The sequence below is a fragment of the Sminthopsis crassicaudata genome, chromosome 3, assembly GCF_048593235.1.
Source record: "Sminthopsis crassicaudata isolate SCR6 chromosome 3, ASM4859323v1, whole genome shotgun sequence".
Lineage (NCBI taxonomy): Eukaryota > Metazoa > Chordata > Mammalia > Dasyuromorphia > Dasyuridae > Sminthopsis > Sminthopsis crassicaudata.
In genome coordinates this window covers 510,774,155-510,790,814 of record NC_133619.1, presented here as the reverse complement: position 1 = coordinate 510,790,814, position 16,660 = coordinate 510,774,155, and the positions used below count along the sequence as shown (strand labels likewise).

The 16,660-nt window shown below is 42.0% G+C and overlaps 1 protein-coding gene across 1 annotated transcript in view; it reads right to left on the bottom strand.

The window, feature by feature from the left end:
- The window catches only part of ARHGEF17 (Rho guanine nucleotide exchange factor 17), a 140,040-nt gene that overhangs the window by 30,643 nt on the left and 92,737 nt on the right, over nucleotides 1–16,660 (bottom strand). Inside the window, 6 exon segments of the mRNA XM_074304020.1 lie at nucleotides 1,304–1,354; nucleotides 3,782–3,958; nucleotides 5,376–5,462; nucleotides 8,160–8,276; nucleotides 9,237–9,419; nucleotides 11,200–11,277. Of these exon segments, the coding sequence (XP_074160121.1) occupies nucleotides 1,304–1,354; nucleotides 3,782–3,958; nucleotides 5,376–5,462; nucleotides 8,160–8,276; nucleotides 9,237–9,419; nucleotides 11,200–11,277 (693 nt within the window).

Genomic DNA, 16,660 nt, shown 5'->3' with positions numbered 1-16,660 from the left:
TTGAGCCCAAATTTGTCTTGATCTGACTTTTCTCCAAGGTGTCTACTTCTTCCCTTTGGGGCCATACAGCATGAGTCTGCTTTGTCTGTTCCCATGAGAGTCCTTCAGATATTAAGAATTAACTACAGGCAGCTGGATGGAAGAGTGTTGGGTTTTGGGTTGGGAAGATCTGAGTTCAAATACGGGCCTTAGAAACTTACTGAGTCTGTGACTCTGGTGAGCTCATTTAGAACTGACTCATTTCCTCATCTGTAAAATTAATAGCACTTACCTTATCTCTTAGGATTGTTGTGAGAATCAAATGAAGTCATATTTGTAAACATCTTGCAAACATTAGAGCTTTATACTAATGCAATTAATAATAATAATAACTCACATTTACAAATTTACAAAGTGCTCTTTTTCAAATATCTCATTTGATCCTTACAACAACCCTGGGAGATATTATTATTATCTATTTTTTACAGAGAAGGAAACTGAGGTCCAGGATAACACAAATAAAACATATGAAGCAGAATTTGAATTCTGTTCTTATTGACTCCAGGTTCACTAAACCACATCTCTTCCCATTATAAATCAGTTATTTTATTCACACTCACCCCTTCTTTGGTCCTTTTTTCTATTTCCTTCAGTCTGAACAGCCCTACTTTTCCTATACTGCCTTACTGTCAGGATATCACTCTTGGAAGAAACCTTAAATTCCCCATTTTACTGAGAGGAAAAGCTCAGACTAAAAGTAAGGGAGGAAGTATGCAAAGACACAGACTCAGGCCTTTGGAATTTGCCAGAGTTTATGTCCTCCAAAGACCAAAGAATCCTTACCTCTTCCAACAATGGGTTGGGCACGTAGTGGCCATTTAATGAATGATTATTAATGTGTTAAAATACTCTAAGATCTTAAAAGGGCAAGAGCCTGTTTAATTCTCTCATCTCTATATCTCTCCAGGTGTTGAACATAAGAACTGGCCTACCTACAGAAGGTACTTTAAAAAAGTTTGTTGAATTGAATTAATAGATGACAGTGTCCCCATTTTCAAGGATATCTATATTTTAATGAAGACTTTCAAAATCTCCAAAGCCGTCAAAAGAATCCACTTCTAATGGTAGAACTCAAGGCACAGAAACAGGCAGGAAGGAGATTAAGAAAGACAGAGGGAGATGATGGGGTCTAGGACTGACGGCATGTGTGGAGATAAAAAGGTTGTGCTTCCTATTCAGAAAGGAGGAGAAGCTGGGGATGAGGGTCTGGGTCTATAGGGGCTAATGGGAAAGCTTGAGGGAGGGAAGTTAAGCTGGATCTTACCACCTCCACAACCATCTCCTGCCTCAGGAACCTCCTCAGTGGGGCCTGGAGCTGTAGGTAAAAAGAGATAGGTAAAAAGAGTCAGAGGTACTTAGTGCCAGTTAGCCAGTCTCAAGTGACTTTGAAGAGGCAGATGTGAGCTTCTTCCCATTTCTTTACTTCTAGGGCAGGTCAGAAGCCCTGGGTTCCTTGACCCCAGGATTTCTAGATGTACCCATGATCCCATCCTCCATATCTCAGGATTGTGAAGAAGTATGACTGTTAGGGGGTCCCCTCATTCTTTCTGTATGTCTGCTTACCCTCCTCTACTCAAAATCTGTCCGTGGCTACCTACTGCCTCCAGAATAAAGTTCAGGTTTTTGTTCCTGGCATTTGAGGCTTTCCATACCCTGATGCTGCCTTTATTTTTCCAGGCTTATCTCATTTTAATATCTCTAAGAAAACTAGAAGATTTCCTAGAATTCCCTCCATCTCCTTTATTATCTATTGCACTCTTACTCATCCTTTAAAATTCAAGTTAAATGCTTCTTCCTTCAGGAAGACTTTCCTGATCTCCCTGCTGGATGAGTGAATTGTGGGGGTATGCTGCATTTTTCTTCTATGATTCCAGTTTTCTGAGTTTGTGTCTTTGTCCCTATTAGGTAGTAAGCCCTAAAAGGGCAGGGACTGTGTCTTAGATAAAATGTGGATCTCTTTCAGCCCTAATGGGGGCTTTGCAACCAGTGAATTCATCCACAAGAATTTATTGTGTATTACTACATGCTAGGCTATAGACATATGTGGCAGCTAGTTGATAAATGATCATTAATTGAATTTTTAATATTACATTATTGTTACCAAGCTTGTATAATTTTTGTTTTTGTTGCTGCATCATGAGTTGTAGAGGACAGTGGGTAAAAATGTGATAGGTATAAGTATGGCTGCCAAGAGCTTCCAATTCAAATTTGTAGAAGGAATTTCAATGTTGTTGTTGTTCAGTCATTTTAGTTGTGTCCAACTCTATTAGAGAAGGGGTGTGGACCTTTTTCTGGCAAGGGCCATTTGGATATTTATAACATCATTCATGGGCCATATAAAATTACTAATGTAGAACTCAAACAGTAGTAGGTTATTGTACCTAGCCCATCATCACCTGCAATAGCCTTAGCAAATGATTTCACAGATCTTATATGGCCTGTGGACTGGATGTTCCTCACCCCTGTTTTAGGGAATAGTCCAAAGTATAACTTATATCAGATGGCTTGCTGTCTTGGGGAGAGGGGAGGTAAGAGATGGAGGGAGAAAAAATATGGAACTCAAAATCTTACAAAAATGAATGTTGAAAATTACCTTTATATGTAATTGGAAAAATAAAATATTACTGAGTAATTTTAAAGAAGAGAGACAGAGAGAGAGAGAGAAAGAGAAGAGAGAGAGAGTGTGAGAGGAAGGAGAGAGAGAGAGAGAGGGGGAGGGAGAAGGAGAGGGAGGAGGAGGGGGAGGGAGAGAACAGTCGAGAGGGACAGCATTTGTGGAAATGACCAGGAAAATTCTGGTCACCCAGATCCTTAGTGTTGTCGAACAGGCTATGTCAAAAATGGTTATAGTTTTATTAGTGGAAATGGCTTTTAGGAATCATCATCATCTGTTTTGCCAATACATACTATTGTTTTGGAATAAACACTACTGCTTATGGAAAGGACCAAGGATCCTTTTTGGAGCTGAAACTTCCTATATATGTTGTCATCCCCACAGGAATGGAAACAGGGCTGCTAAACTAAGTACTGATTAGTGTGAATAGTTAATCTGTGTTCTGATTATTCAAATGTACACTATATATTTCCAATAGCAATTTTACATAATTATAACTTTGAATAGTACAAATTCAAATATATATGAACATATTCCAAGATCCATTATTCTCACTAATCAAGATCTAGCTGTAACCCCAAAGCTTAGTACAGTGCTTTATACAAAGTAAACACTTAAAAATACTTTGTTATTTATTTGTTCATTCATTCAAGAATTGTACAAGTGCAGCAATTACATGGTATTGAGAAGTCATACCATGGTATAACTTGGACTATGTAAAATAAGTTTGCTGATGTTATAATGTTATGATATGCTATACTATATTATTATATGTATTATGTCACATATTATAACCTATTGATATATTCTATATCCTTTAGTGTATTAAAAGAGTCTGGAGAGCAGGGATTGTGTTTTATTTCATTCGTGATTTTTCTAGCACTGAATCCTGGGTAGGTATTGAGTAAATGATTTGGGAATCAATAAAAGGTTGAGGGAACCTCATGGAGTGAGAGTTTTCATCTGGCTCTTTTTTTTTTCCTGGATACCCCATTCCCCCCCCCCCCAAGGTCCATCCCAAGTATCCCTGGGCCCCAGGTCACATCATGAGTTCCTGTGCCCTCCCTATGAGTCCTGTCAGGGCCCGCCTTCATCCCCTATTCCTCCTGCCCCCCAGGTCCCCCATACGTCTTCCATGCCCTCGATGTGGGCCTCGATCTCCAGCAGCACTCGGGCATGCCTCTCCACCTCTTCTGCATTCTTCATGCCCTTGTTAATTTTCTCAGCTACTTGCTTGATGTTCCGATGGGCGTCAATCAGGAATGGCCGGTCAGGGTGGTCCTCGGGTGTGTGTTTCAGGAGGTCCTTTATAGGGGAACAGGAGACACCAGAGGCTTCAGCTTGGGAGAGAAGCCCCCTTTCCTATGTTCAGACTTACCAGGGCATAGGAGGGACTATGTGTGACACCAGGGAGAACTTTCCCTAGCTCAGCGCAGACCTGGGGACAAGGACTCTTCCACCTCTGCTTGTTTATGCCCATGTGCCATGAAGCAAGACACTTGACCTCTCGGTCTCCTCATCCACAAAATGGATGCATTAGACTAGATTGTCTTAGAAGTCCTTCCCAGCTCTAAATTTTACGATCCTATAATTCTCTTATGGGCACACATGCTCAATACTTGTTGGAGCTGGGGCAGATGGTGCCTCAGATGGTTAGTATTCCCTGGGATAGGGTGATGGAAAGAGCCTTGGTCCCTGGGACAAATCTGGGATTTGGTCCTGACTCTATCAACTATTTAGGGACGAGGTAGCCCCTGGTAAAATCCCTCCCATCTCTGAACTTCATTTTTTTTCCTCTGGAAAATGGAATAATCAATATCTGTGTTAGTTATCTCATAGATTTATACAACTTCATGGCCTACAGATACATGAATTATTACAAAAGTCTGACCCTAGCTTCCTGATGCAAAGTTCAGTCTTCCTTCTGGGATCCAAGATAGAGTTCTGGTCTGGATGGTCAGGGTAGTGTAGTAAATGTAGGAACTATGAATAGATTTTTTTCTATGTGCTTTCATTTTCTTTCCTCTTTTTTAAAAAATAAAGTCTTATTGTGGACTTTGGTCCTTACATCATTGTCAATTCCAGATATACCCATCCCTCCATAGAATGTCTTTCCTTGCAACATAGAAAAATAATCAAGCAAAACCCATAGTTACAATGACCATGTCTGATAGCATCTGCAACATTCCACACCCCTGTTCCTCCATCTTTCCAAGAAAATGAAGAAAGTACATTTCCTCTTCAATTTTTGAGCTCTTTCCAATGGTCTATAGCCCTACGAGGACAGTTCAGAAATAACTCCTTCTTGTAAACTCCCTCAGGGAAACGAGCTTCTCATGAGGGTCCCAGTGAAAGAAGGACAAATGAAGTAATAAGCAGAGGATTATAGCCAGAAAACTTGGGTTCTTTGTAGATGAACTAAATAGTTTAAAAATCTTGTTTTGCCAGTGATCCCTGGCAAGCTCTTCTCCCTTTTGGGGTTCCAGTTTTTTCATCTGGGAGTTGGTCTCTAAGTTCCCTCTAAGGTTCAGACCTAGGTTTCAATTTAGTGGCCCTAAAGCAGGGAGTTGGGCATTTGGGGAATAGTCCTCTGCCCCCTTTTCTGGTGGGCACAGAGCACGCTGAGGTCCCTAACAGACCGTGGTGGCAAGGCTGGGTTTCTCCTCAAGTGTTCTTCCCCCTTCCCAGTCACCCTTCCTCAGACTTCCATTTCCCAATTCACCTTCACAAGCAGCTCATAACGGGGGATCCTCTGTACCGGCTTGATCATGAGGTCAGATAGGGCCTGCTTCTCCTTGTTCTCCGCATGCTTTGCTGCAACATATGTACATGTGAGGTGGATGGAAGGGCCTGAGAACTTCTATCTCAAGCAAGCAGAGCATCCCCTACCCAATCCCGGGTTCAGTCCTAAGAGAGGCAGAGACCCTGAAGAGGGACTTATATATGGAGGGAGAGAAACCCAGAGATGAGGACAAAGACAGGATTGCCCAGAGATGGAGAGAGAAAAGGAATAAAGGAGAGAAAGATAGAGACAGAGAGACACAGAGACAGAGACAGAGAGACAAAGATAGAGAGAGATGGAAAGAGACAGAGAGAGAGACAGAGGAGTGAGAGAGACAGAGAGAGAAAGACAGAGAGACAGAAACAGTGAGAAAGACAGAAAGAAAGAGAAATTGAGACAGGACAGAGAGACTGAGACAGAGACAGAGCTTGTGTGAGAGTATATAAGAATCAAAGAGATAGAGAAAGGTATAGATCAACAGAAACAGAAAAGAAAAGACAAGACCTATCTTCACGTTCTCTGTTCTTGGCAGCCTCCTCTCATCCAGTAAGGGTTTGTTTTTCAAAACTAATCAATCAATATATGTATGTACAGAGAGAGAGAAAGATGGGGAATGAGAGAGAGAGAGAGAGAGAGAGAGAGAGAGAGAGAGAGAGAGAGAGAGAGAGAGAGAGAGAGAAAGAGAGAGAGAGAGAGAGAGATTTGACAGACAGAGACAGAGAGAATGAGACAGAAAGAGAGAGAGACAGAGACTAAGGGAGAGACACACAGAGACAAAGAGATAGAGACAGACAGAGAAACAGGAGGGAGGGGAGAGAGGAGAGAGAGAGAAATAAAGAGAGAAAGAGAGAAAGAAAGTGAGAGAGAAAGAGAGGAGGGGAGAGGATGGAGAAAGAGAAAGAAACAGAGATAGAGAGAGAGAGAAAAAACAGAGACAGAGACACACAGAGAGAGAAACACAGAGAGAAAGAGACAGAGACAGAGAGAGGCAGAAAGAGAGAATGAGAATAGAGAGGCTGCTTGGGGTGGGTGGGAGAGGTGAGGGAACAAAGGGATAAAAGAGAGGGAGAAGGAGGATGAAAGGAGAAGAGAGATGGGAGAAAAAAGAAATGAGACAAGGAAATAGGAAAAAGAAAAGGAAGAGCAGGAAATTGGAAGTGGGAAGAGGGCGAGAAGAGGGGGAAGAGTGGGGAGGGGTGAGAGGTTCTTTTTACTTGGCTGAACTGTTTTGCTTTATTGATTTTCTATGATTTTGTATACAACTGTGTTCATCTTATTTCTCCCCAGTAGAGTATAAATTCCTTGAGGACAGGGACTGATTTTTTTTTTTTTTGTCTTATATTCCTTTGCACAGAGTAGGGGTTAATCAGTGCTTGCTGAATTGAAGTGAATTAAATTGAAGGCCTGATACACCATGAGGGCTCATATACATATACTTGCTCTTGCTACGAAACACAGGAAATGACCATTTCAACTGATACAAAGTCCACTAAGGTTCCAGCTTTTCCAGAAGCTAGATTTTTTTTTTTAAATTTGGGAAGAGACAGTACATTTATATAGGAATCTAGGAAAACACCCTCCAGCCAGCCTAGGTCTCAAAATCTTTCTGATTGGCTGAAAGGGAACCTGGGATTGTAGAGTGGGCCAATGAGCTTGGACTAGTGCATCCAGGTGGGTAACTCCCAAATAAGGGTGGGTATGTGAGAGTGGGAAATGGTGTCTGGGGAAAATAGATGACATTTTCTTTTTGAGTCACAAGGGAACCTATAAGTATCTAGTCTTGATTTTTCTTTACAACTGTACATCTAATACCATTCTGTTAGTGTTATTATTAATAGAAAGCACTTTTGGGGATCGGAGTAAGTAGTGGCAAAAGTTGGGAACAGAAAATAAACCAGTGATGTGGATACCAGATACTAGTGCCCTGATGGTAGCAGGAGCAGGAAGATGATGGGAAGCAGTCTCTGAGCCCAGGAAGCCAAGCAAATTCAGAACCAGGGTAGGTCCAGGAAACAGAGACTTCAGATAGAGATCAGGGAAGTTTAGAAGGGACTGAAATATGACAGTCCTTGACCTGAAGACAAAGGTCCTCAGGATTTCCTCCATATTACAGGACTTTGTAACTTTTTGTGAAGCCTGGGGACCTTTTCTCAGAATAATGTACTTAAGTGCATAAAATAAAATTCCTAGAATGGCAAAAGAAATCAATTATATTGTTAATTATTAAAATATTAATGAGTAATATTGTATTAATTATTGAAATATTTTTAAAAATCAATTTATAATTTAGAAACTCTATTTTAGAAAGGAATTGGAACCTTGAAAGTTGACAAAGTTCAGTAAAGGCCCAAAGCTCAGGGTAGAATCCTCTCCATGTTGGGAGCCTTCGAAGTTCCCTTTTCTTACATGGAATTCAACATAATTCAATTTAAGTTAATTCTATATCAATTCAACAAACACTGCCTAAAGGTCCACTGCAGGCACATTGCTTCATAAGACCATATCCCTGCCCTCATGGAGCTCATAGTCTATTAGAATAGGGAACCCTTAAAGCAACCAAAATGACCCCATTGGGGAGTGAGTAGAGAGGGCGAATTGTGGTCCCAAAGTCTAGTTCCTCATCCCAACATTCTCTTCATGGGGGCTCCCTCCTGCCTTCTCCTCCCCAGGCTGAGAGCCATTCCTATGGGAGCCCCATCTGCCTATGCACCCTGGGCCCGGTACCTCTAGGAATTTGAGAAAGGCAGGCCGAGCTTCCTTGGCAATTCTCACAGCATCTTTGGCATTGAGGAAGTTATCAATATAGGCTGAGTAGATGTTCACCAGGATGTCTTTGGAGAACTGAAATGGAGAAGAGGTGGGTAGGTGGATGGATGTGGGGAAGGGTTGTCTTAGGGATCTTGATCTATCCAGTTCTCTCTGGCTGCTCTAAGAGCCATACTAACTCTAAGGCTCATATTACATAATAATCATCTTTGGACCATAGAATTTATACCTGAAAGGGCCTTAGAGATCTTCCAATTTAATCCTTTTATAGAAGATCAAACTGGGACTTGGAAAAGGGGAAGAGACTTGCCCAAGTCACACATCTATCAAGGATCAGAGCAGAGCTTCCGGCTTCGTGTACAGAATTCTTTCAACCCTCCCACCCTGAGTCTCAGCTGCCTTGGGGTCAGCTCTATAGTGAGATGGGTGGGGGCAGGAGCAGTCAGTGATGGCAATATCAGTGTCTGGCTTTGGGATGGTCTCAGTATTTGGAGTAGAGGAGCAATATTTAGGTCGGTTTCTAGTTTAGGGACAGTGTGGATCTCTGGACCTACAGATCAGTATCTAGATTGGGGTATTAATATCTGGGCAGTATCAGCATCTGGGATAAGAAAGTGTCTTGGTTGTATAAGATGAGGCAGAAAGCAATGGGACAGTCTGGATTTATGTCCCTGACTGGGCAAAGGGATGTCTGTGGCTGACAGTCAGTGTCTGTGCCTAGAGGTCAGTGTCAAGGCCAGCAATCCCTGGGCCTGGAGGTCAGTGTCCAGAGAGAAAGTCAGTGGCTATTCCTGGAAGTTAGTGCTCAGAGAGAAGGTCAGTGACTGTTCCTGGAGGTCAGTGTCCCGAGAGAAGGCCAATGAATGTGGCTGGAGGTCAGTGTGCACTTTGGAGGGGGTCAGTGTTTGGACTGGAGGTCAGTGTCCAGATGGGGTGGACATAAGTGTGCAAGGTAGGAGAGACTTGGAGTCCAGAGTGGGGCAGAGGGGGTGTTGGCAGGGCTGGGGTGGGGGGGATGGGATTGATGGTGCTCACCGACTGCACGAGCAGGTCACCCACTTTCTGCCGAGTATGCCATTCTTGCACACGATTCTGCACCTGCTCCAGAAACTGTTCATGGTGCTCCAGCAGCTCTGGAATCTGGTTGAAGATTTCATCCACCAAGGACGGGTCACACAGAACTGCATTCTCTGGCTGCTTGAGTGGCTGCATGTAACCCTGCATGGGACCAAGCTGGGTTGGGAGGTGGCTGGGGCTGGTGAGCAGGCAGCTCCCCTCACTACTGAGCTCCAACCCTTTCAGGTCCCGTTCAGTGAGACAAACAGAGGGAAACAAATGTCCCAGTACGTGTGCACATCCATGCACATGCCAACACAGTTTTCCAACTGCATTTCCAGCCACAAGTCTCTCCCCACTCCAATTCATCCTCTAGGCAGTTGCAGCCATGATTTTCCTAAAGCACAGGTTTTCCCATGTCACTCCACTATTCAATAAACTTCAGTGGCTTCCAATTACCTTCAGGATCAAATATAAAATCCAGTTTGACATTTAAAGCTCTTCACAATTTGACCTTTTTAAAATACATTTCCAGTCTCCTTATACATTATTCCTCCTTCATATATTCTATGGTCTGACCAGACTGGCCCACCTGATGTACTTCACAGATGTTTGAGCTCCCATTACCATACCTTTGCACAAGATATTCCTATGATTACACTGTTCTTTTTCACCCTCATTTCTTACAATTCTGGGTTTCTTTCAAGTTTCAACTCAAGTTTCCCTTTCCTTTTTTCCCTCTCAACAGTAATGTATTTTTCCAAATACACATAAAAAGATAGTTTCCAACATTTGAAGACAAGGCTAGTGGAGAGGCATTAATTAAGCACCTCCTGAAAGAGATGGCCCTTGCCCTGTGGGAGCATCTAGTCTCAATATGTTTTGAATCCTGGTTCTGCTACTTAGCCTTTGAAAACCCTTGGGAAAATCATTCAGTGTACTGCTGGGTCTCTGTAAGCTAATTCACAAGCAGAGTGGAAGGTAGAAGCAGGGTGCTGTGAGGCTCCATCTTAAATAGGCTGCTGAGCAGCTGTTGGTTCTAAGGAAAACCAGGGCAGGCATTGTAATCACTATTAATCACTTGGAAGTCTACACTGTTTAGGGCCCTTGAAGGACCACAAATCCCTTTCCTCACAACAACCTAGTCCATAGAGAAGGTAACAATTATCATGGCCATTTTATAAATGAGGAATGAGGTTCACAGAATCATGGATTTTGAGCTAAGAGGGACCTCAGAAGTCATCGAGCCTAATATGCTCATTTTATAGATGAAAAAAAATGAGGTCTGATATTACCCAGGTAGGAAAGGTCAGGGCAGGGGTAGAATGGTAGCCCAAAACCTTTGTCCAAAGGTCAGAGTCAATGCTCTCCCCACCGTCCTGTGCTCCCCCTTGTCTGCCCTGCCTCAGCCTGCTTTGGGATGGGGATTGTATTATATATTCACTGCGAGCTCCTTGTTATTCTGAAGATTTGTGATTCTGTTTAGACCTGTGGAAAAACCATCTCACTTCCCTATTTTTCCAATAGAAACCAGACACACACCATTCCACTTCAGTATTTTTCCATTGGAAAGACACAAACTCCCTTTCCCATATCTCCGGTGGAAAGACATACACCACTCCATTCCCCATCTTTTTAATGGAAAGCTACACACGACTCATCCTAATCCCCTTTTCTCTAATGGAAGGACAAAGGTATATTCTTTTTTCCTGTTTCTCCAAAGATAAGATGCATGAACACATTCCCTTCTCTATTTCTATCCTGACCTCCAATTTTTCTCCTTTTATCCCTGCCTGCCCCCCTGCCTGCCCTTTAGGTCAGGGGAGGCCAGATTTATACTCTTAGACATCAGGACATAGGGGAGTTACGAGGGGTATGGGTACTCTTACCTAAGAGACAAGATAAACAACAGCGCCCCTTGCCCTGTCCCTGGGCCCCTCACCTGCATCAATGTCCGAAGGGACTCCACATATGACTGTTCTGTGTCCAGTAGGGTCATGATGACATGTTTTCTCATGTCCTGGGAAAGAAAACAGAATAGAAGAGGATAAGACTTCATTATGGGGACTCCCGTTTTCATCACTGTCATTGCTCAAGACTAAGGATGGGGGAAAGAATTCCCCTCTAGCTCAGTCTTTAGAACCAATCCCTTTCCTCTGTTATTTCTTCCCTATTATTCCTGGGTTCTTGTATGTCCTTGTTAAGTACAAGAATCATCTGCACTGGCATAGGAGCATAAACTTTGTAAGGTGGCTCATTATAGCTACACAGAAGAGTCAGAGAATCCAGACTGATCCAACTGAAGCAATGATGATGATGATGATGATGATGATAATGATGATGATAGTTGATGTTATGTGTATAAACATCCTTTAATCAGAGCTTTGCAATAGACTTTTAAAAATATTTTATTATTTTCCCAATTCCATTTAAAAACAATTTTTAACATTCGTTAAATTATTTTACTTCCAATTTTTCTTCCTTTCTCTCTCCCCTCCCTGTTTCCTGAGATGGTAAGCCATTTGAAACAATAGACTTTTGAGATAGGTAGTGTAAGTATGATTATACCCATTTTATAGACTGAGAAACTGAGTTCTAGAATGATAAGATGATTTTCTCAGAATAACAAAGAGAATAAATATTAGGTTTAAGATTAAAGAACTTCGATCTTCTGATACCATGATCATGATGACCTTTGGGGGGAGGGTCTAGTTGCCAGGATGTTAGAACCCTAGAATCTCAAAGGAAAGAATTTTAGGAATTTTGTCCAACTTCCATCCAAGAAGCAGATCTATATCCCCAGCTTCCTCAGAGACCTCTAGTGATGGGGAGCTCATTCCTTCTTCAGACAGCCTTTGGGACAACATCTTTGTGAAATTTTTCCTTCATCGAGTCAAAAGCTGCCTCTTGCAACTTCCGTGTAAGGCGGCTCCCCATTCTACCCTCTGGGATCAAACAAAACAAGCCTAATCTGTTTTCCCAACCATAGCTCTTCAAATCCCTAAAGGGAAGCCATCAAGTCTGCCCTCCTCCCCACAAGTCTTTTCTTCTCCAGAACAAACATCCCTAGTTCTTTCAACCCACTTACACTGTGACCTGGTCTCCACACCTGGCCATTCCGTGTCCTTTGGACACTCCTCAGCTTGGCAATATCCCTCCAAAAAGGTGAGCCCAGAAAGGAGTATGTGGCCTACCCCGGCCACTGACTGCTAGGTGCTAGAATCCCCAGGTATCAGACAGAGCTGGAAGGAACGCATCACATCACCTCAGGCAGAGGCCCCAGTCATGGCCAGGGGGTCTCTATTCTCCTGCGCGCTGCCTGAGCCAGAGTAAAATGAAATTAGGAAACATTTAACAATCCACATAAATCCTCAGCATTCTTATATATCACCAACAAAACGCAACAGCAAGAGATACAAAGAGAAATTCCATTCCAAACAAATGTTGAGAGTATAAAGTATTTGGGAATCCATCTACCAAAGAATAGTCAGGAATTATATAAGAAAAATTACAAAACACTTGCCAAAAAAATAAAGTCAGATTTAAATAATTGGAAAGACATTCAGTGCTCTTGGATAGGCCGAGCGAATATAATAAAGATGACAATACTCCCCAAACTAATCTATTTATTTAGTGCTATACCAATCAGACTCCCAAGAAACTATTTTAATGACCTAGAAAAAATAACAACAAAATTCATATGGAAGAATAAAAGGTCGAGAATTGCAAGGGAACTAATGAAAAAAAAGTCAGAGGAAGGTGGTCTAAGTGTACCTGATCTAAAGCTATATTATATAGCAGCAGTCACCAAAACCATTTGGTATTGGCTAAGAAATAGAACGGTAGATCAGTGGAACAGATTAGATACAAAGGACAAAAAAGGGTACATCTATAACAATCTAATCTTTGACAAACCCAAAGATACCAACATTAGGGACAAAAATTCATTATTCGGAAAAAACTGTGGGGAAAACTGGAAATTAGTATGGCAGAAATTAGATATGGATCCACACTTAACACCATATACCAAGATAAGATCAAAATGGGTCCATGATTTAGGCATAAAGAGGGAGATAATAAATAGATTAGAGGAACAGAGAATAGTCTACCTCTCAGACCTGTGGAGGAGGAAGGAATTTATGACCAGAGGAGAACTAGAGATCATTATTGATCACAAAATAGAAGATTTTGATTACATCAAACTAAAAAGTTTCTGTACAAACAAAACTAATGCAAACAAGATTAGAAGGGAAGTAACAAATTGGGAAAATATTTTTAAAAGTAAAGGTTCTGATAAAGGTCTCATTTCCAAAATATATAGAGAACTGACCCTAATTTATAGGAAACCAAACCATTCTCCAATTGATAAATGGTCAAAGGATATGAACAGACAATTCTCAGATGATGAAATTGAAACTATTTACACTCATATGAGAGTGTTCCAAATCACTACTGATCAGAGAAATGCAAATTAAGACAACTCTGAGATACCACTACACACCTGTCAGATTGGCTAAAATGACAGGAACAAATAATGATGAATGTTAGAGGGGATGTGGGAAAACTGGGATACTGATACATTGTTGGTGGAGTTGTGAAAGAATCCAGCCATTCTGGAGAACAATTTGGAACTATGCCCAAAAAGTTATCAAACTGTGCATACCCTTTGATCCAGCATTGCTGTTATTGGGATTATATCCCAAAGAAATACTAAAGAGCGGAAAGGGACCTGTATGTGCCAAAATGTTTGTGGCAGCTCTTTTTGTTGTAGCTAGAAACTGGAAGAATGGATGTCCATCAATTGGAGAATGGTTGGGTAAATTGTGGTATATGAAGGTTATGGAATATTATTGCTTTGTAAGAAATGACCAGCAGGAGGAATACAGAGAGGCTTGGAGAGACTTAAATCAACTGTTGCTGAGTGAAATGAGCAGAACCAGAAGATCGCTGTACACTTCAATGCTGTATGAAGAGGTATTCTGATGGAAGTGGAAATCTTCAACATAAAGAAGACCCAACTCACTTCCAGTTGATCAATGATGGACAGAAATAACTACACCCAGAGAAGAAACACTGGGAAGTGAATGTAAATTGTTAGCACTACTGTCTATCTACCCAGGTTACTTATACCTTCGGAAGCTAATAATTAATGTGCAACAAGAAAATGGTATTTACACACAGATATTGTATCTAGGTTATATTGTAACACATGTAAAATGTATGGGATTACCTGTCATCGGGGGGAGGGAGTGGAGGGAGGGAGGGGATAATTTGGAAAAATGAATAAAAAATTAAAAAAAAAAGAATTTGAATGTTTGGCATAAAATAAAGATTAGATTTCTCCTTTAAAAAAAAAAGGAAACATTTAACAAAATAAGCAAAAGTGCAATGCTACACAAATATTACATTTTAACAAATCAACTGACTTTTTGATTCTTAGTCAATGGACTAGACTGATTAAGCCAATATGTGTTCCTAAGGAGCTTTATGAATGAATGAATGGTCCTTGTTCTTATTTGAGTTTGATATTACTGAATGAATTGTAATATCTTAGTTTGAGAGGAGAAGAAACCGAGATAATAGGGCAGGGTCAGAGTATTTGAGTAGTAGGGCCAAGACTTAAATCCAGACCATTTGCCTCCAAATACAGTGCTCCTTCTCCTCTATTGCCTGTTGTATTCTCAAACCCAACCTACTCCAGGGGCCATTCCTGATGGCTTTAGCCCACAACGACCTCTCTCTTTTTCTCTATGCTTTGGCAGCCCCAACTCAGTGTCTCTCTAGGCACTGACCAAGCCCTGCCTGGGGCAGCTGACCTTGTTCCATTCCTAAGTGTCAGCCAAAACTAGGATTCCTAGTAGAGAGAGCCCAACAACTGGACCCTTCCAACTCCGATATGGCGGGAAAGGGGCTAACTCAAATATAACATAAAACTCTTGCCTCCTTTGCCTTGTTATCTACTGGTCAAAGTCTCTGTCTCAACCAAGTAAAAATGTTTTGAGCTCATCTGGGTTCAAAACGCTCTCTGTTACATGGAGATCATGAGAAACAAAGATGGAGAGCTAGAAGGGGGGGGACTTAGAGGTCTCCAGTTCCAACATTTTCATTTTACAAATGAGGAAACTGAGACCCAGAGAGGCAAGTGATCTGCCTGAGGTTGAACTATGATTTAGGTAGAATCATTTGAAATCAGGTCTTCTTGACTCCAAGTTTAATTCTCTATTAACTACACCAGTGTCTCACATGGGGCTGAGGCAGGGAGTGATGTTTAAGATTTTGGGTTGTATGTGTTAGCATGTGCATCATCAATTGTGTCATATACCCTAAGCCATCCCATAGTCACTCGAGCCAGCCTCCTGCTTCTTGGACTAAGATAGATATTGACATCTTACACCCTAGGAAGCTCCTGTCCAGGAAAGCTATTTTTACAGCCTCCCCTGGTTGCCCTTCTCAGAGAAGTCTAAGAAATTTCCTTCTGAAATCTAATTTAAAATTTTCCTGATATGAATCAGGGCCCCATTTCCTCTTGTCTTGCCCCATGGCCATCCTTGGTGGTAAAGAACCATACTGTCCTGCTGGGATTTCTGATCCCCAAATCTAATGATATCCACAATGTGCCTTTTGAAATGGGCTTCCCCAAGAGCTCCAGGCCAGTCTTCCATGTCATGTACTGGGGAAAGGAGCGTTCTTTCCTGGCTGGAAAAAGGGAGGATGGGGTAGAGATAAGTGTATGTGGGACTAGGTGGGCAAGGAGCAAGGTTGTGTCAGGAACACCTGCAAGAGAACTCATTTGTGTCCCCTCATGAAATCAGAAGATTTTGGGGGGTGTCTTAGAGATCATTGGGTCCATATAGGAAACTGAGGCCCAGTAGGAAAAGGAACTTGCACAGGGTGACATAACAAGTAGCTACCAGAGCTGATGGTCAAATCCCAATGAAGCCCCTGGACTCCAAAGCCAAGGCGCTTTCTTTCACAACATGTTGCTTTCAGCCTTATCCTCTCCCATCCCAGTCCTGCAGATGTCTCCGGGGTTCCCTTAGAAGGCTTCCTGGCATGGAGACCAAGACCAAAGAACCTCAACTTCATGTAAGTCTGAGGGAAGATTCATACAAAGACAAAAAGTGGCGCAGAATTCTGCTCTACATAGCCATGGAGGCTGGGGAGAGATGCAGAGACGTGCATACCCCAATTCAACTCTCTCAGGGGCCCTGGGAAGGCTTAAGTGTCTCCACATGGGGACACACAGGGATACCCTGAGACTAGATATCTGTAGACTCAGCCTCCAGAAATGCTGAGATCACAAGTGCTCCAGCAACCCTTGCCCCCAAGTCCGTGAGGTTACAAATACTCAATATCCCTAGAACAAGGCACCCCAGAAGTACTTGGAGGTCCAAGATGCCTCA